This window comes from Rhynchophorus ferrugineus, unplaced genomic scaffold (genome assembly GCF_030347505.1).
Source record: "Rhynchophorus ferrugineus isolate W39M unplaced genomic scaffold, kcgeb_rfMv2 rfM6, whole genome shotgun sequence".
Classification (NCBI taxonomy): Eukaryota; Metazoa; Arthropoda; class Insecta; order Coleoptera; family Curculionidae; genus Rhynchophorus; species Rhynchophorus ferrugineus.
This window is the reverse complement of record NW_027472585.1, coordinates 26540058-26566965: the sequence shown is the minus strand read 5'-3', so window position 1 is coordinate 26566965 and position 26908 is coordinate 26540058. Positions and strand designations below refer to the sequence as shown.

Here is a 26908-nt window from a genome sequence, read left to right as displayed (position 1 = left end):
CAACGATGAAAAAACTGAATTATTCGCAGAACATTTAGCTAACGTATTTCAACCGAAAGATACATCAAACCAACTAGTATTCCATCGCACCCAAGTTCTACGATTAATTAGCAATGCTTATTGCTTCGCAACCAAGCAAGAACTCCACCATGATCTCGGAATAGAATGCATACACGAAGTGATCCAAAATTTCGCTCTAAAACATTAAACAATCACAGCAACGTGGAAGCAATACAGCTACTAGATAACACATAAGAAATCAGAAGATTGAAGTGAACCAAACCACACGAACTAGTTTAGTGTATAATTGCATTTTGAAGTTTAGCTTAAGTAGATTAGTTTTATTTTAATTTAGGAAATACATACTGATGTATTAATTCCGCACACGCCTTGCTTGTATATTAATGCAAGTACCACAAAACAGTAATAATAAATTAATTTGTATGAGTTTGTTTTGAATTAAGATTGTACTAAGCATATCAAATGTAAGATGTAATTAATAAAAAAGATATACCTTAATAACTAACTAGTAAATAGGTTCTAACTAAAGAATATATCTCTAACTAAAAAAAAAGACCTGAACTGAAGAGAATTAAGACTGCTAATTTTTGAGAATGCTGAAAACCATGTATATTAATTTTCAATTGTTTCAATATTTTAATCTTATTAGGTTGTTTCAAATATTAACGAATTTATCAACTGTTTCCCGATATTACTTTGTTTTATTAATTATTAAACTTGGACACTTTTGAAATAAAAAGTCACGTAAAACACAATGCATAATTAATAACCATTGATCAATAACCATGTAATTATGAAATATGTGTTTGTAGAGTATAAAATCTCAGAGTGAGCGTTCCAAATCATTTCAGTTTAGTTCCAGCAGGCAAAACAACATGAATCGAACTGATAACGAACAGTTTATAAAGTTGACGAAATGGCTTATGATTCTTTCTGGGTTTTGGAAAAAACCGATTGGAACAAATCCGATAATTAACCAGATTGTCTCGGTATATGGTGTAGCTATAAGAATAATATATGTCATATTCTGGTTTTCACTGATAGCCGAATTAATTCGCTTGATTCTCCAAAGTTATGAAATTTCTGTGATCGTTTCTAGTATTGGAGTAGTGGTAAATGCTACAAAAATGCAGGTTAAAATAGTCATATTTTTTAAGAACGGCTTAGGTAATCTATTTGATTACGTAATCAGAAATGAAGAAAAGACGTGGAAGTGTCATAATAAAGATGTAAAAATATTGTACGCGAAAAAGATTGTTTACTGTAGGAAATTTATGATTATGCAAATTATTGGGTCGCTTTCTGCAATAATGGTACTTAATATAATGGGTAAGTAATTCGTTATTAGGTTGTTCAATAAGTATTGTTCGATATGGATGGTGGTTTTATTAGAGAACAACAATTAATTAGAGGAAATTAAGTTGGATGAAAGGGTTGGAACATTAGATTACAAAAATAACAATTTTATTCAGTTGATTTAATATGAAAAAACGATACTTCAATACTTGTACGACAGTTTCTAATTGGACTAGGTCGCTATTTGCTGTCTGTGGTGGCTATGATGTTTTGAAAGCTTTTGTTAGATCCAAAATAGCAGTGAACTGACGTCCTCTATATTTATGATGTCAAAGCGTTGCAATGTTCCAGCATTTAATTTTTGCTTTGTTATATAATTACATTCTAATGTAAATAAAATAATGAAATAAAAATATAGCACATCTGATGTATATATTATAGAAGGATTCAAACTACAATTAATTATACAGCCACAATGATTTAGATGTTAGAGTTGTTTTGTTATATTTACATTAAACTCTTTGCCAAACCACCTCTGGTATCCGAGGCCTAATAATTGTCCTAAACAACTGTATATCCAAATAATATATTTTATTTTTATTAAAGAGTATATTTACCTTTTTATGTTTAGTTCTTGTTTCTTTTGTTGCTGAGATTCGTCGTCAGACCACTCTAATATCACTGTAATTCTCTTGTTACTACCTGTACACATTTTTCTTAGTAAAATTAAATTTAATCACTGTGTTATCCGTAATGCATTGGCTATATCTGCAAAACAGTTATTATTAATTTTCTCATCAATCATTTTAACCAAATGCTCATGTATATTCAGAACAATTAGGCACATATCTATGAACATAAATAGTTCACACCCCACAATATAATTTCCTACAGTTATCGTATATAATTATATACTCATCTTTAGTTGCTTCTACTCTCATCACTCATTTAATCATAATCCCATATCCACAAAGTTTCATTCAGCCGCTATCACTTTCCGATCCGCTGTTTAAGTCAATAACTACTCAGGTAATTTCTAATCTAAAGCTAATTTACAATTCCTACATTTATGAATTTCATGTCAACCGAAGGGTGTAATTATAGTTACACTATTTAAATACTATATTTCCTAACAGTGTATGGTATCAGTATACCTTCTAGAGAAATAGTTATCTCTGGAATATTGTATTAATGTATGCTTATATTGAAAAAACTACTCACTAGATTTATCTGTTTCATAAATTTAATAACGAATAGAATTAATATCAAGGTATGTATTTTTTGAGAGATGTTAGTACTAATATTCAGCGCAGCTGCAGCACAATAAAAATATAAAACCAACCAAAACTTCAGTAATATAATATTACTGAATATTTCATAGTATTAATACTTATCTCTCTAACGAATTTTACTGGTAAGGAGAGTCCTCTATTACCTCGTGTCTGTTCGAATTTATTGACCAGAGACGCATGCTGTTTCTGACTGATTATTTATTGGCTTCGGTATTTTCAGTCACAGCAAAAATAACCTGCGATTAGAAATTTATAAAAACAAGAAAAGCGCCAAAACAATGTTTGCCGATTTATAACCTGTAACTATGATTATCTTTTAAAATACATTTTAAAGTATCCTTTTTACCAATGAGGGTTTATTTGGACTGGGCCTACTGTTTAAGGCGGGCTCCGAACCACGGTCCTCGGCATTAAGCCTATCGACTCGACATTACAATCACAAGTACATTCATGACACAGCAGGATTCATGTAGGTTGGTTACATGTTCGGTCGTATCAGACAGCACTGTGTTTATTTTTAACTAGGATAAAATGAGAAGGAAAATATTGTCTAATATTAAAATGAATTTACAAACTGCGGTAGGCAATACATTAAACATCTTGAAGACGTGAGTTCACTGTTGTTTTGGATAGACTATATATAGTTTAGTTTTTAGGCACTGGTTCCACGTTATGCTAGAAATTTTATACTAAATACAGATAAATCTTTATCATTATTAAAATAGTTGTCTATGTCATTGTTGATTTATCTGTAAATATATGGTGCGTTTTGTGCCTTTTTGAAATCACCGCTGCAAAAATTTATTTGGAAATTTTCAAGGTTTTTCCTTAAATTTTGATTGACCAAATTTTTTATGAAAGGATAGCCCGAGGCAGTACATAAGAAGTCTATTCGCTGATTTCAGCTTGGCGAATTTATAATGGGGATTTGGGATTACATTCGTGCAACATTCAACTGGTTCATTATCATCATCATTCTTAGGCTAAACCGGAATTATAACCGAAAAAATATTGCAGGAACGATATTATTACGACCTAATTATTTTCCTACCATCTGGAAAGTAGCTCAAATAATATTGATTCTCAAACCAGTGAAAACACCAGAAGATTTCAGCTTCGACCAGCCTATAAGTTTATTACCGATAATCTTAAAAGATTTTGAGAAACTGTACATAGAGAGGCTCAATTTTATAATAGAAAAGGATTGATCATTTTAGAACACGAATTTGGGTTTCGCAGTAAGTGCATACCGTTATTAACAAACTAAATATGGACTTAAACTCCAAAAGATATTGTTCAGCTGCGTCCCTAGATACATATATATGTCCCTAGATATATATACACTATACTGTATAAGGGATTGCAGGTTAAATTAAAGAAACTTCTTCTTCTCCCGGATTTTGACTTACTAAAATCTTACCTCACAAATCGTTATTTTACTGTAAAACAGGGCTATAAATATGTCGAATTACATATAATATGTTCAGGGGTTTCGCAAGGTAGTGTACTGGGTCCAGTACAATATCTATCTGTACACAGCTGATCTATCTACAACAGAAATAACCACCGTGGCAACATACAGACAACAGTCTTAAGCTCTCTTGAAGATCTAGCCAAAATGTTGCAAAACAAATGTTGCTGAAAAGATAGTGTATAAATGCCAACGAAACAAAATCCGGTCATATAGCTATTACGCTTCGTAGAAGAACATGTCCACTAGACTATATCAATAATTTCAACTCCCGCAAACAGAGAATGTTAAATATCTTGACATGCACCTAGATCGATGCCTAACTTGACGGAAGAAGCACATACTGGCCAAACATAAACAACTTGGACTTAAACTCTACCAAATGTATTGGTTTATCGGGCCCAAATCCATGTTATTATTAGATAACAAAATATTATTCTATAAACCTGCACTCAAGCCTATTTGGTCAGATGGAATCTAACTATGGAGAACCGCTAGTAAGTCTAATATATCCAACAACGGTTCCAAAATAAAATGTTGCGTGCCATTGTCGATACTCTGTACTAAACCAATAACGAGTGTAATCCAACGTGTTTGTGTCACGTACTTCGAAAGAGTGTCAGTGTATCTCAATGTACTCACTAATCAGCAAAATATACGAAGAGACAGTGAGGTGCGTCTAATACCATCCGATCTATTTATTGGATATATATACACTTTTGAATAAGCTTTAAAAGAAGACGAATTAATTAATACAGTATTTTATACAGTACAGGAGATCAATTAATGAAGTGATTTTCCTTAACTTATTGTCCCCTGGGCAGATTGTGGAACTACTAAAAGTAATAAAAAAAATCCTCACACAAAGCTTGTTCAAAGGTTTCCTTTTAATTTCCTGTGGTATTTTATTGTGTTTCTATTCCGTTGTTCCTGAACGCGAAATCAACATTGAGTATTTTGAAACCTAAAAACAAAAGCCAAGATATTGAATATAATTGAGGAGATTGCGGTTTCTACTAATTTTCTATTATAAATAAAAAAATAAAGTGACAAACCTAACAGCGCCAATATTTGTAACTCAATACTTATTGAACAACCTATTAGGTATTTGCATAAATTTTGGTCACCGATTACTATTGGTGAAAATCAATGTAATGAACTTATGAACAATCTTACCTAACTGTTAAATTTAATAGTTTTAGCATATTTCTACTTAAAATATTAGATTTTCATTTAATATTTTTGAGAATTGATTTTGAGATTTGAGATTGAATTTTTTGAGTTTTTTATTCATCATGGAACGTTGAAATTTTCAACATTAATTTATTTTGTTTTTTGGTTTGAAGAAATTCGGCTTAATCCAATCATGGACTTTTAAAAACTTATGATGATGCTATCTCGTCATATCCCAATTGTCAGTTTTGGCTTCAACGGTTTAGAAGGCGATTTTGATGTAAAGGGCAAATATGATCAAACAAATTATATACATGTAAAATTTTGACAGGGGAGTATTGTAGCGATCTTGAGGCATATCGAATTTTACATGGTGGAATAACGGTCTACAAAATACACAGAAATATAATTCTAGATGAACACGGGCAGTGTGACAGTAGCGCCAACTAGTACACGATAACGAATATTCTGCAACCCCGAGTCGTTTCTATGGGAGATTATTGAAGGGTATTTTCGATTCAGTCACTGACCAGCATTCAGTTCAGACGGGCCACCATTGACTGCCCAAGCCTCGTCATCAAGTAAACCCAGCGCTTTCTTTTATCTATTAGTATTTCCTAACATTTTATATCACATTAATAAATAATGGTCACATCATGTAAACAACCACTGTTTTATGTCATCTTGTCTCTAATCACCGAGCCATATAACCAACCTGAAAGATGCAAAGTCATCCTCTTGCATGACACTGCTCGACCACATTTTGCCAGAACAAAACACTATTGTAGCTCGATTTGGTATTTCTCTTGTTCAGTTTGACACAGAATAGCTTGGCTGGCATACAGCTTCAAAATGTCGAAGAAGAGCGAACATTGACTTATCGTTGAAAAGTTGTGGAAAATGCTGAAAATTATTTTGATTAATATATATGTATGTATATTTTCTTAGAATTGACCAGAATGCATGCGAATACCTAATATTATTATTTTCTAGCCCATATTATTAATACATATTTAAATACGCAGGTATTTATGGGAATAAAAAATTAATAGACTATAATCTTCGTTGTAATGCATCTTTAGAGACTCATCTAATGTATCAAGTATGGTTTCCTGTCACAAAATTGGATTATCTAGTACCGTATTATAGCGTAATGTTTTTATACTCTTGGTCTGGATTTGTTTATAGCTGCATCACCCATATGATGTTTATCAATCTTTTGATTTTCGGCGCTGTTCAACTGCAGATTTTGCAAATTAAACTGAGAAATGTTGCCAATAACACTCAACCCATTACACCGAAGGAAACAACTCAGTTATTAAAACAGTTAATTGTTGAACATAAAAATGCTATTAAGTAAGTCTGGATGCTTATTTAGAATTATTTTAAGTAGTTCTAAATGTTTTCTAGTTTTATAAATACATTAAATGAAAAAACCAAAAGTATTGTTTTGATGGAGTTTATATTTAGTTCTATGGATGTTGCTTCGGTTGCTAGAAGCCTTACTAACGTACGTATAATATGAAAATAATAAATACAAGAAACAAACAAACATTAAGAATTTTTATTTGAAACATGTTCAAAACAATTAAGCATTAATATACAAAACTTTAAAACTATCCCGCTGGTTGTCTTTAGGTGCTATCAAAATAATATTTATTAAGTGCTTGTGATAAAATGGTGAATACAATTACAAATTAAAATAAATTTGAAATACATACATCTGAACAATTTGTAGTTAGAAAGCATTATGTTCGGTGAGTATACTGGGTGTGGCTGCCAAATACGTGGTCTTTATGCAACAATATGTCATATAGCTTCTAAGATTTTGTATTATGCTACATCGCTGATTCCATCGTAACACTTATGGTCAGTAATATTCATTGCTAGTCCATTGCCTTTGGGAATTTAGAAATTTTCTCTTTTTTTCGATCTTTCCGTCCCAGGTAAATGATTAGAATATGTTGATTCATTAACAGCTAAACTGTTTGAAAGCTCTTTGAAAGTTTCCGCCCAGTCACTCTTGTAATTTTCCAATCACTCCAGATATCTATACTGCAAACTGTTATTCTATGTTTGTAAATTGCTATTTTATGTGCTCTGTGTTCTTTCGACATGCCGCAAAAATAATGGAAATAAATGTTATAATTGTTGTTAATGTAATTAATGACAAATATATTAACGAATCAAGAAATCATTGTTGGTGATTACCCTTTGAAAATTATAAGTATTGTTTCAACAGGTGAATATATTATTTTTTAGCTTGTTACGTTAGTGCTTTATTAAATTAAATTGAGACTAATGGACTAAAATAATGTGTCAAGTCAATCTGGATCTTGGATATTCAACTGTGGGAGACAGCAAGTAACAGTAATATTGATAGAATAAAAAGATTCCATAGCAAAGCTTTAAGAAAGATGCTTAATATTCTTCAAATCATGAGCAATGCAGCTACATGTACAAATTGCCATGACGTAGAATAGAGAAGGAAAAAAATATTTTTAAAATTTTTATTCATTGTTGTCTAAAGGGAGGTGTAGGGATCTTATTAAATAATAGACAAATTGAATAAAAAATAACGTCTGTAAATCTGAAATAGAACACATAAGTTGTCGAACAATATCATACTTCATTATATATGTATTAAGGTAGATATTATTCTTTAATGTACATTTAAAATAGATAATTTATTTTTAAGGGAACTATAAATATATCCAGTTTAGGTTGGATGATCTTGTTCTTCATTCTTTTATCCTTGCAAATATTCGCTATGGCATGGAACACTAACGAAATAAAAATTCAGGTATCTTAGTTTCTTATTAGTATGCGAATTGAATATTAACTATCAATAGGAATTAATTTTGAGGGATTTTTTCAGGTATTTTCCATTAAGGTGAAATCTGATAAAAATACTTGTTAGAAAATTACAGGCGATTTGGAATCAACCAGGATCACGTATCTGTTGTCAGAGAACTATGGTATCCTCGGCACTAACATCAGACAGCAAAATGATTAGAAGCCTGCAGACTAAGTAAAATAAAGCATCTGACAATAAATACATTGCATATCAAAAACGCAAAACTAGCTAAGCTACACAAAAATGATTCAGTAGAAAATTACTGCCCAAAAACACTGGTGAGAAAGAAGAACTCATTTCTAGAAAAACAGATTCTAACAAAAAGGAAAAAGAGAAATAATATAATATGAAAAGCTACAGAGCCTCCTGAGAAGGGCTATGTGACTCCAACATGAAAAATTCAAAAATAATATTATAAATAAATAAAACCATCACCAATATTTACAAGCGGTGTCCAAGATTATAACATAATCAAAAAGTCATTAAAAGTTATGAAGGAAATCGAAATATTACAGAACAGTGAAAGAAGTAATAAATAACACCATTATGGGATGGAATTCATATGAAAATAATGCCACCAGACCCATCAAGGTTATGGTTGGAAACCTACATCCCTCAATACCTGCGAAGGAAATAGTTAAAGAACTAAAAGAAAAAAATGTCGAAGATGCAACACAGAAATATAAAGGACCTATGATGGGGGGTAAAGTAACTCATATACCTTGACCATTATATATGTTAATATTCACTAATATGTCAAAAGAATATATGAAAACAATATATTAATAACATGAAAATTGAAATAGAAAACTTATTCTATAATGCAAAATATGTCAAAGATATGGACACATTAAGTATTAAGTATTATACCAGAACAACAACCTGTGTTAAATGCGCGGGAAAGCACCTATAGCAAGCTATATACAAGCAAGCTATATATGCGTAATTGTAAAAGACCTGTAAAAATGAAGGTGTAATGCTACAGAAGCAAATAAGATCACCACTCAACCAAAATATATAGTCCTTAACAAAGTAAGAAATAACGTGACATAGTTATGTAATCAAACTTAGACCGAAAAGAGAAAGCAGAATCAACACTTTACCATCTCTAATCCAAATTATGCTACAGATGAAAAAAGCACTAGATGAAGTCAATATAAGACTTAATAAACTAGATGCCAAGAATACTGAAACCTCAATCAGATTAAAATAATTCAAAGAGCAAAGAGTTTTACTAATTAATAAAGTAAATACCCTTGAAGTATTTCTAATACTCAACATATGGATGTGTGCCTTATATTCCAGACGCACATGACAGAACAATCTTTCCTTAAAATAATAGACTACAAAATATATTATACCATTCATTAGTATAACAAGATTAGAGGCGGCAGTGTAATTGTAATAAACATACAATAAAGAACTATATTTATCAAAAAAGAACAATATTTAAAAATAGTTAACAATCTAGGTGAAAGATTTATTGTTGGAGAACAGGTAAACCTACCTATTGACCTACTGATATTGATAAAATTCCTGATTTGCTGATTTTTCATAACAAGAAAAGTGTCCCCCAATATTGTACAAATAGAATAGAACTTTGGCCTCAATTATGTTCATTCAGTCATTGTGTTAACGTTACGTTTTCTTTATTCTCGTTACCATTGACACGAGAGATGGTTTGAGATGACATCATGAGATGATGGTGTTGTTCACTTTGAGATTTTTAATCTACACATTCGAATCAAAATATTGATATCAATTTTACATGTTTTCATGGATATTAGAATAACGATATTTATGGTGGTTTAACATTAAACATGAAAAGTAAAAGTTAATGAGTGATATTTGTTATTTTGTAATTTTTTGACGTAATTGGTGGAAAAACAATGTTGTATATAGGAAATCCTTCAAAATTAATTCACAGTTTCAGTACGTCTACTTATTATTACATATTTTAGAGCCTTGCTATCTCTGATGCTATGTTTGAAAGTAGCTGGTATTTGATGGATAAAGAAGGCCAACAACTAACCCATATTGTTATGATGAGAGCTCAAAAACCTTTAGCTATAACAATTGGACCATTCGGACCAATGACAACTCAATCTGCATTATTGGTACAGAGTATTAAAGTATTATTAGTATAATTATTGATGATTTTATTTATTTTTTATATATCTATTTATTTATTATATATTTATTTTATGTATTTATTTTACATTTAGTTACATAATAAGAAAGTGTTAAATAATTTTTAACGATTTTGACCTAAATGAGCAATTTTTGGTATGGTATTATTTAAAAATTAATAAGTACTGATAACCATATTTTATTTTTAGATGTTTAAAGCGGCTTATTCCTATATAAGCATTATGTAATGTAATTTTTGTTAAACAACAATAAGCACGAAAACGTTTCGAATTAGTTATTAGCGTAAATTAGCGTTCAATGTAATTATAAATTAAATAATAAAATGCATCAATTAATTGTCTTAATTATTCAACGTTAATATACACATTCTGATTGCCATTAATGAGATGAATTAGATTGGTTTTGTTTTATATATTGAGAGTAGACATAATGAACAATAGCAAATTGATTGAAATATTTTAAAATGCTAAATTAAACTGCTACATGTGTACCCAGATATGCCTGACATTATTTTTTCAAGATATTTTTTTAATTATTGAAATATTGTATCAAATCACTTAGTTTTTACATAACATTAAGGAAAATTAAAAAAATATAGATTTTTCTAGCAAACAATAGGTGTTTTACGTAGATAAAAATTAAAAAATTAAACAGTATTTATTTTTATAAAAAAGCTTTGTTAGGAAAATATAATTAAATGCGTAATAATATCTAAAAAATGTAGTGTGTAAGTGTGGTAGATTTTGTTCGCTGATATATATCTTAAACCTAGTACCCACCCAGACTTTGTACCCATAGCGAATAGGTTTCCCTTTTATGAATTGTTTACCCGGATGTCTGCCAAAGTAACGGACCATGGCTTCATGAATACTATGGTGTTCTATATGAGGAGCATTTTCTAAACAATTTATGTTCATCTTATTGAATAAAGGTTTAATTTTAGCAAAGAGGTTAGTTGTATCCAGGGAATTATTGTCATAACAGTGGATATTGGTCATAATACATACAAATCGATCTCTGCTTATAGCTTTGGAGATTAGACTACTATTTGTGTCGTCAGTATAATCCCAGTACATTCTCACTGTTCATATTCTACTCACTGTGCAATATTCACTTACAAGTAAAACATCCAACAAAATTACATTTCCTCAGTACTTATATCAGCTTTTCTGTTTCTTTTAGCTGCATATATCAGACCATGTTGGGTTTTGACCTTGTTATCAAAAATTTCATGAAAAGCTCCGTTGGTGAACTATCGCTTGTTACAGAAAAATGTAGTGCTCATGTTGGTAAAGAAATATTTATAATTTTTTTTGCTTAGGTGTTATATGTTGCTGTAGCGGTCAGTAATCCTCCTCTTCCTATCGTTCCCAATCTCTTTCATTATTTTGTTGGTTTTCTTTGTTTTGTTTTAAAATTTATGCTTCCTCTAATAACTGGGAGGTAGGTAAATTGATAAAATAACATAATTGATAAATAATTTTAAAATATAAGTATCTACAATATTTTTGTATTTTATAAGTAACTAAGCCTACTGTACGTTTAAAGGTACAGTACTATAATTATAAAAAAGCGAACTTCAATATGTTTTAACCCTACCTAATGCAATACAATACATTTTTAAATAATAAAGAATAAAAACTTATACAAGCTTTAGTTCAATTGGATGCGTCATTTTTGCGAATATGACAAAACGAAAGCACTTTCTTCAAAACAATTCACTTCAAAACTAGTTTGCAAAGAATGCAACAACTGTTTCTAGAACTAACATTAAGTGACACCATCTAGCAGTCACTACTTCTCAATATTGAATGTCGTGGAATATAGAAATTTTTAGGAGGTTTGTTAAAATGAACAGTTGCAACTTTCCCAGTAATCTGAAACCAGAAACAATCTTTAACCTATTCGAGAAATGCTGCTGCCGTACAAAGTAAAAAGTCAGCTGGCTTGGTTAGCGCAGTGGTAAAGGCGACAGGACGGTCTTTCTGCTGTTGCTATAATCGCGGGTTGGAATCCTGCTGGAGCATAGCCGTAAAGGTATGTTTGTGATTTTCCTTAGGCAAGTGTGCAAAATCCGACAATGATATTGGTTTCAGTCACGCCAGTATCTAGGCTGGGTAAGACCGGATCTCTTCCGGGATGATATCAAAGTTGGTAATTCGCCAGTCGCTGGACCGGTGAGTATGGCCTGCACCTTCGTCCATCAGGTTGCCTTTGATGATCTTTTGAATAGTATTATCGTTACCGTTATTCCCATGGTACACCCTGTATACCATGGTTTTCAAAATTTTGGTAACATCAAATTTCTATAGTGCACGGCTGAGAAACTATGCTACTGCAATGTGTCTTTGGTCGCTGTACACCTTGAATTGCTAGCTTTTGTTTAAAATCCGTATCGTATCCGTAAAACTACGTCGTCATTTTAACTGCTATACTTTTGCTTGAACCTAAGTTGGCTATGTCAAAAAAGGCTTTACGTAACTGTGAAATTATTGTGAAAATACTATCAGCCTGTCTTTCTCGATAATATGTTTATGTTTTCTTCGTAAGTACGTTGAACTAAGTCAAAAGAGAATAGCTTTATATCTCTCCGGAACCTACCGACTGCGTTAATTATAAAATAAGTAGGGTTTAAAAATATAACTTCTACTTTACTTTAAAGCTTTAATATTTTATTTTACATAAGAAAGTGGGGACTTATTGAATGGCAACCAGAATATTGATGGCTTAATTCTATTCTAACATAAACCAAACCGCTTTGTCTAAACCGCTTTGTCTAAACATCTCCTTTATCACATTTTTCGGCCTAGCATAAACACACCATTTTGTATTATGAACAGCTATTGTATAAGTCGTCCAATATAATAGATGTACATATTAATCTACGGTGCTATCTAGCTAGTCTATCTATCTATGGATCAAAACTTATTAAGTATTGAGTGAAGAATTGAAGAATGTCAAATATTCAACGAGAAGGAAATCCCACTTGGAGGTCAGTCTTAAAACATAATTAAAAGCAGCACTATATTTAACTACGTTTTAATTTATCCCTTTAAATTAAAACAAGAAAACTAATAACGCTTTATTTTGGCATCATCCTATTTTAATTTATTTCATGATGCTGATGTAGGAATAAGCTGCCTTTAACATCTAAAAATAAAAATGTTTAATGTCAATTATTAATTGTACAATTTTGTAAAACACATATTATGATGTATGTTTTAAAGTATTGCTAATGGTAATGTTTATAGCAACGATAATGGTTATACAATACCAGAAATGCGGATTGGGTAGTCATCGGCCCAAAAGGTCCAATTGTTATTGCTAAGGGTCTCTGAGATCTCATCATAACCATATGGGTCAGCTGCTGTCCTTCTTTATCCATTAAATACCAATCGCTTTCAAATATTGCATCTGATATACCAACACTCTAAAATGAATACAAATAGTAATATGTGAATTTTAATTCATTAAATCTTCATACCTTAATTTTTATTTCATTAGTATTCCATGCCATCACAAATATTTGTAAAGACAAAAGGGCGAAGAATATTGTCATGGTGATTAAATCTGACATATTTGCATTATCGATTCCCTTAAAATATATAAAAATAAAAATAAATTCTTCTAGAATCAAAAATTTTAAAAAATCCACTTCCAATAGATGAGTGTAATCGATCTCTTAAAATTGTTTTGAACCAGAGATAGAACTTGAAAGAAAATCCAAGAAATCTTGACATAATTGGAAAACACTAGTTCAATGTTCCACAAAAACTAATATAATCTAATAGTTATCAAATGTATATAGTAGCTCATTTTATTAACGAAAAATAATCTTTTGCATGCCTTTGTTTTGTATTAAACATATTGCATAATGAAACAGAACAGACTCTCATTACATAGGCATTTGACAGGATTAGTTCACCCAAGTGCCTAGGGGCTGTAAAATTTCTACCCTTTAGTACTAAAGTAGTAGATACTGAAACTTGTACATTATAGATATTATTACTTTAATCAATTATTTAAAAAAATTGTTTCAGTGCTTTAAAATTGGAAATTTAAAACCATTGGTAAAGCATGCGAATGTAGGCCATTAAAGTTTGAAGAATTTTAGATAGAGATATTATTGGTTAGTATTTAGATTACTATTAGATTAGATTATTATTAGATTAGTTTAGATTATTAGATATTAAGATTACTTAAATTATTTTAGGGCAAAAATGATTATTTGATTTAAAAAAGGATTTTTGGATATTATAATGAATGCTGCTTAAAATGTGGGAAGTTGTAATTCATTATGTTCATCGTAATTCGTTTAATTCATTTCACTACAGAGGAAATTCCAGTAATAAGAGAAACAGCAGACAAGTCATATTGCTCTATGGCATCCTTTGATCTTACTATCGTGATCCAGAAGACTCTTGAACTAGATAATTGAAGTTCTCCCATATGTGACCTGGATATTTCCTTCAAAACTCTAAATGAAGTCTCGAAACGAACAGTTGTTGACGACTTTACCCTCTCTCGGCATTTCGGCAACTTTCTTTCGTACCTATGTAAAAAATGATCTACGAAATATTCAGAGAAATTCAAGCTATTACATTTATTGTTTTTATATATAACTATACACATTTTTCAAGAGGTGGCCTTAGGTGAGACCATTCTTCCTAACAGAAAATTTTCATCATCATTGCTCACAATGATGTCTCATAATGCGAACCAACGCAACGGTAGATTCTCATTACTCTTGTTAGACAAGGAAGGTACCGCTTGTATGACCAACTCCTAATTCATGTATCCGTCTATCATTAATATATGCGTATATCTTCAGAACTATTCTCAGTTTTTGGAGTTGTATATATTTGGAATAATCATTCTCAACATTTAAACCTATATCGGCTGCAGTTCCGTAGGACAGTATCTTGGCACTACTCTTATAGTTGCTCTACAGCGCTATTACATTAAAAACAAAAGACAGACTACTTGAAACATTTGCCGACGACAAACACATTTCTTCGATTGACTACCAATGTTTACCGCTACGTAACCAACGAGAAACTGTATGATATGAAATGGACCTTTTATAAACATAAATTACATAAATTAGGGACATCATAGCAACGTGGAAGTAATACAGCTATTTGACAGCGCGCAAAGTATAAGAATATTGAAACGAACCAAACCACACGAATTTGTATGGTGTATAAGTATAATTGCTAAATTTGGCATCAGTAGTCTAATTTACTTTTAATTTGGGAAACACTGGATACTGATGTATTTATCTCGTTTTGCTTGTGTATTGATGCAAGTAAAACAGAAAAATAGTAATAAATTGATTTGCAAATTAATATTCTACTAAGTATATCTAATGTAACAAAAAATTTGTATGATTTTTTAAATATTTATAAAATTTTCAGTAATAGTTTACTTCAAAGAGAAACCATTCAACATTTTCATTTCAGCAAGAGTGAAATACATATTTTATGCCGCTTTTGTTAAATGAGTCTTCCTGCAATTAAGTAACACAAGATATAAGTAACACAATTATACATACACTAATAAGAAAAGCAGCAACAGAAGCCACATCCATTGAGCTCAATACAAATTCCATCAAAACAATAATATTTGTTTTTTTATTAAGAAAATCAATAAACCTAAAATATCGTTAAGACAAAATTGATAAAAAAACAACAAATGTACTTACTCAATTATGTTATTATGCTCCAAAATTAATTTCTTCAGTGACGTCGTTGCGTCACCTTGGTTTAGACGTTGATTTTTATCTGCCATTTTTCTCAATTTGATCTGTAGAATTTGCAGTTGAACAGTACCAAATATAAGAAGGGTGGTAAATGCCATATGCGTAAAGCAGTTATAAACCAATCCCGACCAAGAAAATAAAAACATGGTTAAATAATATGGTCCTAGATAATCCAATTTATTAACGGGGAACCATATTTTATACATGAAATGTGTCTCCAAAGATGCGTTGTGTAGACGATTATATTCGATTAATTGCTTATTTTCATAAACACCTAAAAATGTAAATTTAATCTTTGTCACAACAGGTTGCTCAATAACTTTTACTCTTTGATTTTATTGTTTGAAATCTCTTATAAATAATTTAACAAACAATAATATTTCTTTAAATTAAATAAAGCAGTGAATGGGTCATTATGCCTATGGATATATGCATTAACATTTATGCACAAACTGACATTGCAAATAATAAACTGTGAAATACTTCAAGATAATATGGAGGAGCATGTGGACAATATCATCAAACATCTTCCCTTGCCAGCATAATCGTAAAACCTCAACATAACTGAACCAATAGGCGGAGCTTTTGGTACAGCGATGGGACACCATTCCGTTGGAAACTATTCACATTTTACGACTCTATTTTGCTATAAATTGCTATCGTTTCAAAATAAAATAATGGAAATACCTTGTTATTAAATAAATATTGTGTGTTTGCAAGATGTTCAAATTATTTTGTCCATCCCCTGTATTTTAATTAATTATATCTGTTGGTGAAAGTGGCAGGTATCAATTTAAATAACTGATAAACAACCTATTTTAAGGATGATAACGAAATACTAAAATAGATAGTTTTGACGTTTCTCTACATGAAATAACACTTCTTCATTTAGTGTTCGTATTTAATATATTGTTGGATATATAATATTGTTGCATAGTCGATATTAAAGTAGTTTCCCGTAAATTATAATAAACGCTACGGCACATGCTCGTACTAATGCCATCCGGACAGGATGAAGATCCCGCCATCTTGATTCATTCTGTGTTGGGGCTTTGACCGAGATGTTTGTCGAAATAAATAGAGAGTGAACTTAGTTGAATCCAGTGTTTTAATTACCCAAACACGTTCACCAAATCGAATCTACACAATCGGTTCTAACAATATACAATTATACAACGCTCTAAATTACATTTCGTGTATTAACTACATTTATTATTCGATTGGAAGGAAGCCTCAAATTTGAAAAGCACTTTTAAAAACTTATGGTTATTCGTCATGCTGCAATAAACAAGTTTGATTTCAATGATTTAAGTCGTGATTTTGACGTCAATGATTACAGTTGAAAATAAAAAAGGGCTTTAACAAGAATCATTTTAACATCGCGATATCATTACTTAACAGGTAAAAAAGAAGAGTTTGATAATGAAAAGTGAATCTATTATGACAATCCCTAGCGTAAAAAAATATGGAATAATGTAGGAGAGTCATTTAGAGTGATATCAAAATGGAATATTCGAGTATATTGCAGGCTACTAAAACTGTTTCTGCAGATATCTACTAAAATAAATGGAACACATTATTGCCATATTGTTTCAAAAAAAGACTAGTAATAGCGAGTAACAGACGCAGTTTTGCTCTTGTATAGTATGTTTGATAGATTTCAACATAGTTTGATAGAATAGATAGAATTTATAAAGATTTACACATATTTATAAAAAACGCAGCAATTTCCAGAAAATTGAAACGATGAGCCTCCCATTTCATTTCATCGAATAAAAACTCTATTGAGCAACCTATAATTTCAGTTCAAACATACCTATTACGTTAAGTAAAACTATTGCAACCGTCGAAACAACAATTTGAGCCATCATAAAATCTCGACAAACTTTCACTTTCGACGAATATAGTTTTTTGATATCTTCGTCGTCTGATTCCCATACTTCTTTTTCTTTCTCTATTACGTGATCGAAGAGCTCAACTAAACCATTCTTAATAAATATTATTATTTTAACTTGTATCTTGGTTGCATTAACTACGACTCCTACACTTGAAATGACAAGTGAGACTTCATATTGCTGAATAATAAATCGAATAATTTCAGCACATAAGGCAAACCAGAAGATGACGTAGATTGTTTTAATTGCAACCGCATATATCGAAATGAGTCTATTAATAAATGGGTTTGTTCCAACAGGTCTGTTCCAAAAACCAGAAAGTATCATGGACCATTTAGATAACTTTATAATTTGTTCGTTATCGTTCATCTTAGTTGTCGTGCTTTACTTCGTATAATACATCAACTTAACAAAAATATCCGTACAAAGTAACGTATATATGGAATATTTAATAACAGGTGGGGGTCGATAATGATTAAAATATTAGAAGCTGAGATTATTCTTTATAAAAAGTGTTTTCGATTTCAAAGTTTTATCATTGAATAATTGATAGAAAATAGGAAAATGGGTATAAATATTTATAAATTGGCCTTATTATTTTTAGTCAAGGAAGTTAAACATGGAACTTGAATAAATAATATAAATATTGCCAATGGATTTTGAGATATTTTTAACATACTTAAATATATCTATTTATAATTATTACTTATATTAATATTTTTCAAACTGTTGTTCACCACCAGTTACTGTTCCCTGCCGGTATTCAGGATGGATAAGAAGCCTCCTGGGATGTTTTTCTAAAGAAAGTTGGTGAGTGACAGTCAATTAGATTAATGCAAGGACAGTGGTTCGGATCCCAAACTAGATCCAGCCAGTTCGCTCATTTACCACAGTACAGATAAACCTTGGTTTATGGAAATGAAAATCCAAAGTAGAACAAAAAATCTTCATCGACTTTTTACCAATAATTGAGTATTTATTATGAAACAAGGAACTTTACATTTCATTCAAAATTATATTAAATATTGTAGATGATTTATCTTTTAATGTCATATATCTATTGATTGACAATTTAAAGTCTTCTTTTACCAACGAGGGTTTATCTGGACTAGGCCTACAGTATAACGTGGGCTCCGAACCACGGTCGTCGGCATTAAGCCTACCGAGTGGCTAGTGATCAACTTAGAAATCATCCCAGAAGACATCCGGTCTTACCTAGACTGGTTACTGACGTGACTGGAATCATTTTATTTTTCGTAATTTGCACTCTTGCCTAAGGACAATCACAAATGTTAAAAAATCACAAACATAAATGCACGACCATGCTCCAGCAGGATTCGAACCCGCGACTATAGCAACAGTAGGTGGACCGTCTTGTCGCCTTTACCACTGCGCCAACCAAGCCGGCAGGTAAATTTTAACATATACTATATATCTAATAAAAGTAATCTATTTAGCTTATTATAGGATCTGTTTTAAAAGGTGATTAATACGGATATCTTTTGTCCATACTCTAAGATCGTCGGTTTGTTTTTATATCAGTTCGTATTAGAATATTTGTAATTTACAATTACTGAGTAAAAAAAGAAACAACTCAAAAGAAAGAATACATTGGCAATTGTTGGGAAAAGTATTGCACTTCAAGCTTTAAGGTTACCAAAGGTCGATTGAAGGTACTCAAATATGCATGTTAATATGATTGCTTTTTGTGGCAGGTGTTTCAGTAACATTTGTGAAATATCATAAATTCCCGGATCGTTTTTAAAATTGAGGTTACTATCAGTTTCTGTGGCAATTTTCATTGGATAAATTAGATTTACAGTTACATTGGGCTGATAAACAGGATTTGTATCTATTGTAAAATCAATGATATAGCTTTTTCATCGTTGCGTCAAACCCATTCATTTCGATCATCTTTGATAGGCGGTACTCTAATAATTGATCTTTCCAATTATTCTCCGAGTTGCTTTCCATAGCGAATAATCTTTGCGTGCTTTTGGGCTTAACTCTTGTTCTCGGACATATTTATATTTTTCTCCGCGTCCAACATCCATATTACCTGTATTAGACGTAAACAGTTAGAATTAGGGAACAGTCATGCTTCGAAAAACACCTTTAGTATATGGATTCCTGCTATAAATATGACAGTTAAGGATGTGCGGCCACCAAATGTGAATCGCAGTAACTCAGTTGGTCAATTTTACACTAGAATTTTATGTGATCAAAACTGGGAAACGATTCTATAGAGCTATATACAATGATAAAGATAGTCGTGGACAAATTGGTGGAGTAAAGAACTGGCTATACTCATAAATAACTTAATTACAATTGTTTTAATTGTCCAGACGGAAGAGCGACTACGTATATTCTTTTGGCTGTTTCTTCAAGAAAAATGTGTTATATAGCGCAATTAATGGGCCACTGGTTTGTGGAATTGCGGAAGTAAATTTGCTTTTTTATATATAATAATAGAGAAAATGAAGTGTTGAAATCTCCATTCCATAACAATTCCATTCAAAGTGCAATAACTTATTGAGTAAGCGAATGAATAGACTTTATACTACGGAAGTACAGAGATCACTTCTGTTCAGTAATGTTATGTGCCTCCTTTGGTACGTTCATAAAAGCATAAAAAGCACCAACAGATTACTTTTATTACCATATTTTAGAGACTCCTTTTTACCAACGAGTGTTTACCTGGACTGGACTTACCGGTTGGCGAGTGAGCAGCTTAGAAATCATCCCAGAAGACATCCGGTCTTACCCAGCCTGGCTACTGGCGTGACTGGGATCATTTTCCTTTTCGGATTTTGCACTCTTGCCTAAGGATAATTACAAATGTTAAACAGTCACAAATATAAATTTACGACCATACCCGAGCGGGATTCGAATCCGCGACTATCGCAACACCGGACAGCAGGACCACCCTGCCGTTTTTACCGGTGCGCCAACCAAGCCGGCTAAAAGATTATTTGCGAAATACCCTCTTCACCATAGCTGTAAAGCTTCGTTCACATATAAATTCACAGGTTATTGTCACGACAAGCTGCTTGTATTATTAGTTGCTATTACATCAAAATCTCTTGCTTTGAGCGAAAGTGGAAAGCTTTACCATTGTTTGATATAACATATATTAAATATATTCTTTTGAGCATTGGAAGATATAAACTACACAAATTCGATTCTTGCTTTAAAGGTAGTAAGAATGTAGAAATAATACTATCGCGTTATCGTTTACCGCAAACGGTAAACAATATAATATATATATAATGCATTTATATCAACCCTTTTTCCTGTCTTCAATACGGTTATATATAGTAAAATACAGTAAGAGCTGCAGCACTCATCAATTTCTAAATTTACTTAATACGATATCTTTGAGGATTTTGCGAGTTAAATTAAAGCGAATATGATGGTTAATGAATTAAAGAATTTGCACTATCATGATTTTAGTTAATGACAGAATTCATTGATAATGCATAATATAACAATATTTTATGCATGTAAGTACTTTTTGATCAAAATCGTTGGTACTCAGAGAGTATTACTGTATAAAATAAATGAAATATATTTAAACAATGCGGGGCAAATTATAGTAAAATTGTATGGCTAAGTTCCTAATATTCGATAATAACTATATCTGTTATAATGGTAAATACTTTTTAACAATTAATAATTTGGTGCTTTTAAATACAATGTTTAATAATGAAAATATCATTGCATGGAAGTTAGTTAATATTCAACACTAATTGAAATGTAATGTTTGTCTATAAGCAATTAAGTTCTGAATCACAACAAAATGAAGACCGAAATATTTTCTTAATCTAACATTGTTTTAATGGCTTCTAATAGACCGGATAATAGTAAGGAGCAATTGAGATCAAATCAATATTGTCTGGCATATTCAGAATTAATTAGTAGTATATTGCTGTGCTAGAAACAAATAAGCTAAATTGAAATATTTTGAACCAACCAATATATTCTCAAAATAAACGCTTAATTATATTGGTACAATATAATTGTTTATAGTTAGGCTTTCTTTCTAGCAGATTATAAATTATACGTTTGTGTACGAGCACCTCTTGTTGTTATCCTCTGCTTCAAGAAGCTAGAAATTCTATTCCTGTTCTGATAGAACTGACTGGAAGGAAGCTTTAAGAGAATTTGGCTATGGACAAATTAATAACAATGTTCGCGTTTATTGCCATTTGTTTTTTGAAATATATATGTGCTGGGCAGCCCTATATTCCAACACCCTTCGACGCATAAGCAAACGTGACGAAATCCTGGATGCATTGATTGGGTTGTGTTAGATTATATTGTAGGAATGTTCGTCTGGTCGGTCGGTCGAAATATGTGGCTGTCGATGCGATTGTTCTTCCGAACACTCACTACTAATTTTGGAAGGAATTTGCACGAGAACTAAAAACACTGGTTGATTAAAACTTGTTTATTTCGACTTATAATTGATACATGTGGTCGACGGGAGAATTGACAGGATATTAGGTTAGGTAGAGGAAATACGGTAGCGCTGTGGTACTGTTACAAGGGGATGGAGAAAAGAAAAGAGAGCGAGACGTCGTCGTGATGGTCTTTTATAGCTTGGAACTGCATGGTACCAATCCACCGGTATTGCCAACCTTTGAACTTGTCGTAGCTGAATTGTGGCCTAAAGGGTCGAGGCGGTCGCCACAGTATAGTCTATTCTAAGTTTTTTGTGCATACGCCATCAAGATGTTTAATATATAGCCTGACGCAATTTGTAAATTCGTTTTAGAATCAAACAATATTTTCATTCTTATTTTATTCTACTTAAAAAGATGCTGTCTGATCAGTTCGAACACGTAAATAAATGAGACTGTCAAAGTCGTCCGACGTTGTCAGACGTATACAAAATTCTTGAAAGCAATAGTGATAAGAGGTTATAACTCGAACCTATAAACTATTGTGGCTGTATAATTAACTGTAGTGTTTATATGTACTGTAATGTTAAAATAAATTACATTTGATAATATTTTTGTTCAATTATTTTATTTAGATTAGAATTTTGTTGTATGTCAAAGCCAAACTGAACTAAAACTCAGAGTTGATGCGGCAAGATTGCGACGTTTTAATATCACAAATTTAGATGATGTATGTACAAAATAACCTTGAATAGACTATATCTTAATTAACTCTCGGTTTCAGTCGATGCCTAATGATGTATGGGCGATACGAACACCAGATTTGGATCTGATCACTATACACTTGAATTTCCTGCGTGCAATATTGGAACTACGACTCCGAAATGTAAAATGTCGCATAAGAATACATCCTTGGGTAACACATGCTACACAAGTCCACAAGAAAGGGCTGTTTTATTTTGTGTTGTAATCTTTATGATTTTGGGTCTGCTGAATCCTAAAAATGCTAAATATTTTTTCTCCATTGATGTGCCGATGAAATTGTTCATCATGCACTTTACTCATATCTCCCAAATTTTCCGGAAAGTAGTCGAGGTGAGTATGAAGAAAATGTGTTTTTACGCTCATTAGGTAACCTAATGCTTGAAATGGTTTTAGTGTTCTTTTGACAACTGTTTATAGTTAGGGTCTTTATCCTAGGGTTAGGGTTGCCTCCTTAAAAACAATCCACCCTTTTTTTGGGGATCCCTCATGATCCTAATGAATTGTGGACTGGTTATAAGTGATCTAATGTCTAGTTCGACGCAAACACCATCCTTCATTTTTTGCTTCTGAGAGGCTTAGAAGCTTTGAAACTATATATTTGAAGCATTCACCACGTTTTGGGAAGTTTTTATAAATTGATTCATCAATCACAACTTTATATACAGCAGTGATAAAATAACTTTTTGTGGAGGTATCAAAGTTTTTTTTGGAGGTCGAGAATTTGATAAACCAAGCCTGTTGTCCAGGTAACATGCACAACATTTTAAAATCGCCGCACACCTGCCAAATATGGTCTTCATATTTGAATTTGCGAAGAACCAATCCCAAATTCTTGTGGGTTTCTTTGAGGTGTATAGAATGACCTACATTATTGAAGGATTAGAACCGCTGTTGTGAAGCAGAACTGCTTTAAGAATTATTTTTAGAATATTGCTGTATCGTATTGGATCTTAAACACATCCATCAAACCACCTTCAATTCTTCAGACCTTCAATCCCTGACATTCTGGAGTTTATAGATATATAGGTGACCTGTACTATTTGATAGTTTTACATATTGTTTATCTAATCCAATTTGTTATAAGGCGCTATGAATTAATAATATATTACCTTTTATAATTAAATGGTATGTTTTTATTCATTTCTATTTATTTATTTTATCATTATATTTTAATTATGATTATATGAAAGATCCATTAGATAGAGGTAATGGAATTTTCCAATAAATACATTAAATAACGTAAATACTAAATTCGACGTAATGCATTTTGTTTAAAAAGAAAATATTTAACAATATATAATGTGCAGTTAAAAACACTCGAATCAGTATTTATATTATTTTGCTGTCATGTATGTTTTTTTCAATATTGTTGAGTCGACAATTATCACATGATCACAGGTAAAAAATATATCTTTTGTTTTATTGTATTTTACTATTTAAAATGTTATATCTAATAGAATATAGTTTGTTGTATGATGCGGATTTTTATACATTACTTAGTCAACCTTTTGGATGGTTTAATGATTAGATTTACCGTTTGTTGAGGTCATAGAACCTTAGCAGGAGGTGATTTGACATTTTATAGTACCTAAGAATCAAGGCTAACATGTTTGAGATATATTTACATATTTTACCGTGTGAGATTTTATCATCTGACTAGTTACAAATATATAATTCTAGGGCGAGATTTGAATCCACAGAAACATTCTAGCAGGGTAACTAAAAATTATGTGTTCCAAAAGATTTTAATTTGACCGTTCTTGTGAAGTGTTAAATAGCAAAGAATAGTTTAGTAGTTGACTATTTAGGGTGACATTTTCATTGTTTCGGAGATTTAAGAAATAAAGGTTTGTTTTGATTATCATCGCAGCTGATTGAGAAATACAGGAAGACTATATTTTCTGATGATGTAAACTATAATGATCGTCTAGTAAACGACTTTAAAATGTTTATATCGAAGCACTGTGTAAGAGTGTTGCTGAAATCCTGCATCAATTTGTATCATTGACAATAATTGCAAATTTCAAGAAGATGTTTACAGTACCTATCAGTGATCGCGAAAGTTCTGGTGGTTCAATGGATTATTGAACATCAACAAATAAATGTTTTCTAGTAAACTCATCTTAGATGTTAAAATCCATTTTTACATGGTTGGTAAATAAATTAATCTTCTGTTGTGAAAGTGTGATATCTTCAATCTGAAACATGTACCATCTGTGTCATCAATTTGAATATAAAATAAAGTTGGGCAATGTTACGTGTATGCATATGTTAGGATTTCTTATTTAATCGTGTCTACTGTTTCAATTATTTCTTTTCTTTTTTTTATTTACCAGGAAGATTTTTTCAATTGCTTCCAAAAAATAATTCTTTAAATATCAAATCCAATATTGATATAGTTTTATTACTAGAGTGTGATTAAACTAATCAACACTTATAGTAAATTGTAATTCTGTTGGCTCGCATCTTGACATCTTTGGAGAACAAAATATTGTTTAATAAGCGCAGGTTAGTGTAGGCAGTTTGTAGTGGCTTTGTTATTTTGGGGGCCAGTACCAAATTTAAAGTCATTTAAAATTAGATATTCTGATGATTATTTTACATGAAACTGTAGAGGAGAGTCACGTGCCATTAAGTTACAATCGAGCAACGCCGATAAAGTTAACAAAGCTCAGGTGACCGCCCAAATTCAGGTGATTCTGATGTAATCATTAAAAATTGGATTGACCTGTCGATCAAGTTAGATATATATTTATTAGGATATAGCATAAGTGATTGTGTCGAAACTTTTGGAGAAAATATTGTTCAGAAAATGAGGCGTACAATATGGAATATGGAATAACTGGATTCCAGACTACTAGGCTGGATTAAGATAAAAATACTTTATATCCACAAGATCAATAGAATAACGGACACTAATAAGCGCTCTTTGCGTTAAATGTAAATATGTTCCGTAGTTTTTCTAGTCGTAGCGGAAGCCCTCGATAAATAATTGGTAAAAAGGTTTCATATATAAACTAAACAAATTGCTTCTAAGCAATACGTGTATTAACATCTTATATCTCCAACACATTCTTCAGAATCAAACAAAATAGTGAATATTTCGGGTTGAAGGAAATATGTGTTGGACTGCCCCACGGTAGTGTCTTTGGACACGTGTCTTGGACTACACTAGTAGTATATCTAAACTGGAGTTAATTACTGGAGATCTAATACCAACAGTAGTAGTAGATAAAAGCCGAAAGACATCTGTAAAGAAACTTTAGGTAGCTAGTTAGAAAATAATAAACTGGCCCAAATGTATGGGGAATAAAACTAAACGAACTCTATGAAAATTCAAATACTCTGCTGCTATTAAAAGGAAAACGTATCATTCGTAGACTAAATAGGACCAAACCTTGAGAACTTGTGTAACAATATGCTATTGAGACGGTTCTAAAGTGAAAATGGGGAAAGTGAACTCATAAATGTCACAAATGCATTTACGGTTTATCTAAGAGACCAGTTTTAAAATTTAAAGTTTTAAAAATCTATGTTGCCAGAGAGGTGCCAAAGATGATGAAACTTTTATTAATTTTCTTCAAGAAATGTTAATTTAGAAATAAAAATTATAATTAATTGTTTTTGAACAGAGATGTAGCGCCAATCACCAGGGCTAGCTGGTAATATGGAAGCCTCATTAGAGGTTGCAATGTTTTAACGGTGTTTTGAAATAATAAAAAAAGTGTAAAACTCTAATTTAAAAACTATAAAAAACCGTAATTTGAATGTCTAAATGGCCTAAAAGTTTGAGCCAGTTATTGTAGAAAGTTATTTTAAAAAT

The 26908-nt window shown here is 31.4% G+C and overlaps 2 protein-coding genes across 2 annotated transcripts; one reads left to right on the top strand and one right to left on the bottom strand.

Annotated features, from left to right (window-relative positions):
• The first annotated feature begins 834 nt into the window (after positions 1-834).
• LOC143199106 (odorant receptor 49b) lies at positions 835-10592 on the top strand. The gene is made up of 6 exons (XM_076408854.1): positions 835-1350; positions 6279-6609; positions 6664-6763; positions 7952-8056; positions 10072-10227; positions 10450-10592. The coding sequence occupies exons 1-6, from the start codon at positions 897-899 to the stop codon at positions 10486-10488; spliced, it is 1185 nt and encodes a 394-aa protein (XP_076264969.1). The 5' UTR covers positions 835-896; the 3' UTR covers positions 10489-10592.
• Positions 10593-13080: 2488 nt separating this feature from the next.
• LOC143198508 (odorant receptor 49b-like) lies at positions 13081-13855 on the bottom strand. The gene is made up of 3 exons (XM_076407772.1): positions 13746-13855; positions 13536-13691; positions 13081-13411 (listed from the first exon to the last, which is right to left on the bottom strand). The coding sequence occupies exons 1-3, from the start codon at positions 13836-13838 to the stop codon at positions 13370-13372; spliced, it is 291 nt and encodes a 96-aa protein (XP_076263887.1). The 5' UTR covers positions 13839-13855; the 3' UTR covers positions 13081-13369.
• Between the last annotated feature and the right edge of the window lie 13053 nt (positions 13856-26908).

What these genes read in the sequence shown, in the direction of transcription:
- LOC143199106 (XM_076408854.1), top strand. Translation starts at nt 897, where the DNA reads ATGAATCGAACTGATAACGAACAGTTTATAAAGTTGACGAAATGGCTT. An exon ending in TTGCTAGAAGCCTTACTAAC is followed by an intron (nt 6,764 to 7,951) that starts GTACGTATAATA and finishes TTTATTTTTAAG; the next exon opens with GGAACTATAAATATATCCAG. An exon ending in CTAACGAAATAAAAATTCAG is followed by an intron (nt 8,057 to 10,071) that starts GTATCTTAGTTT and finishes TACATATTTTAG; the next exon opens with AGCCTTGCTATCTCTGATGC.
- LOC143198508 (XM_076407772.1), bottom strand. Translation starts at nt 13,838, where the DNA reads ATGTCAGATTTAATCACCATGACAATATTCTTCGCCCTTTTGTCTTTA. An exon ending in CTAATGAAATAAAAATTAAG is followed by an intron (nt 13,692 to 13,745) that starts GTATGAAGATTT and finishes TATTCATTTTAG; the next exon opens with AGTGTTGGTATATCAGATGC. An exon ending in CTACCCAATCCGCATTTCTG is followed by an intron (nt 13,412 to 13,535) that starts GTATTGTATAAC and finishes TTTTATTTTTAG; the next exon opens with ATGTTAAAGGCAGCTTATTC.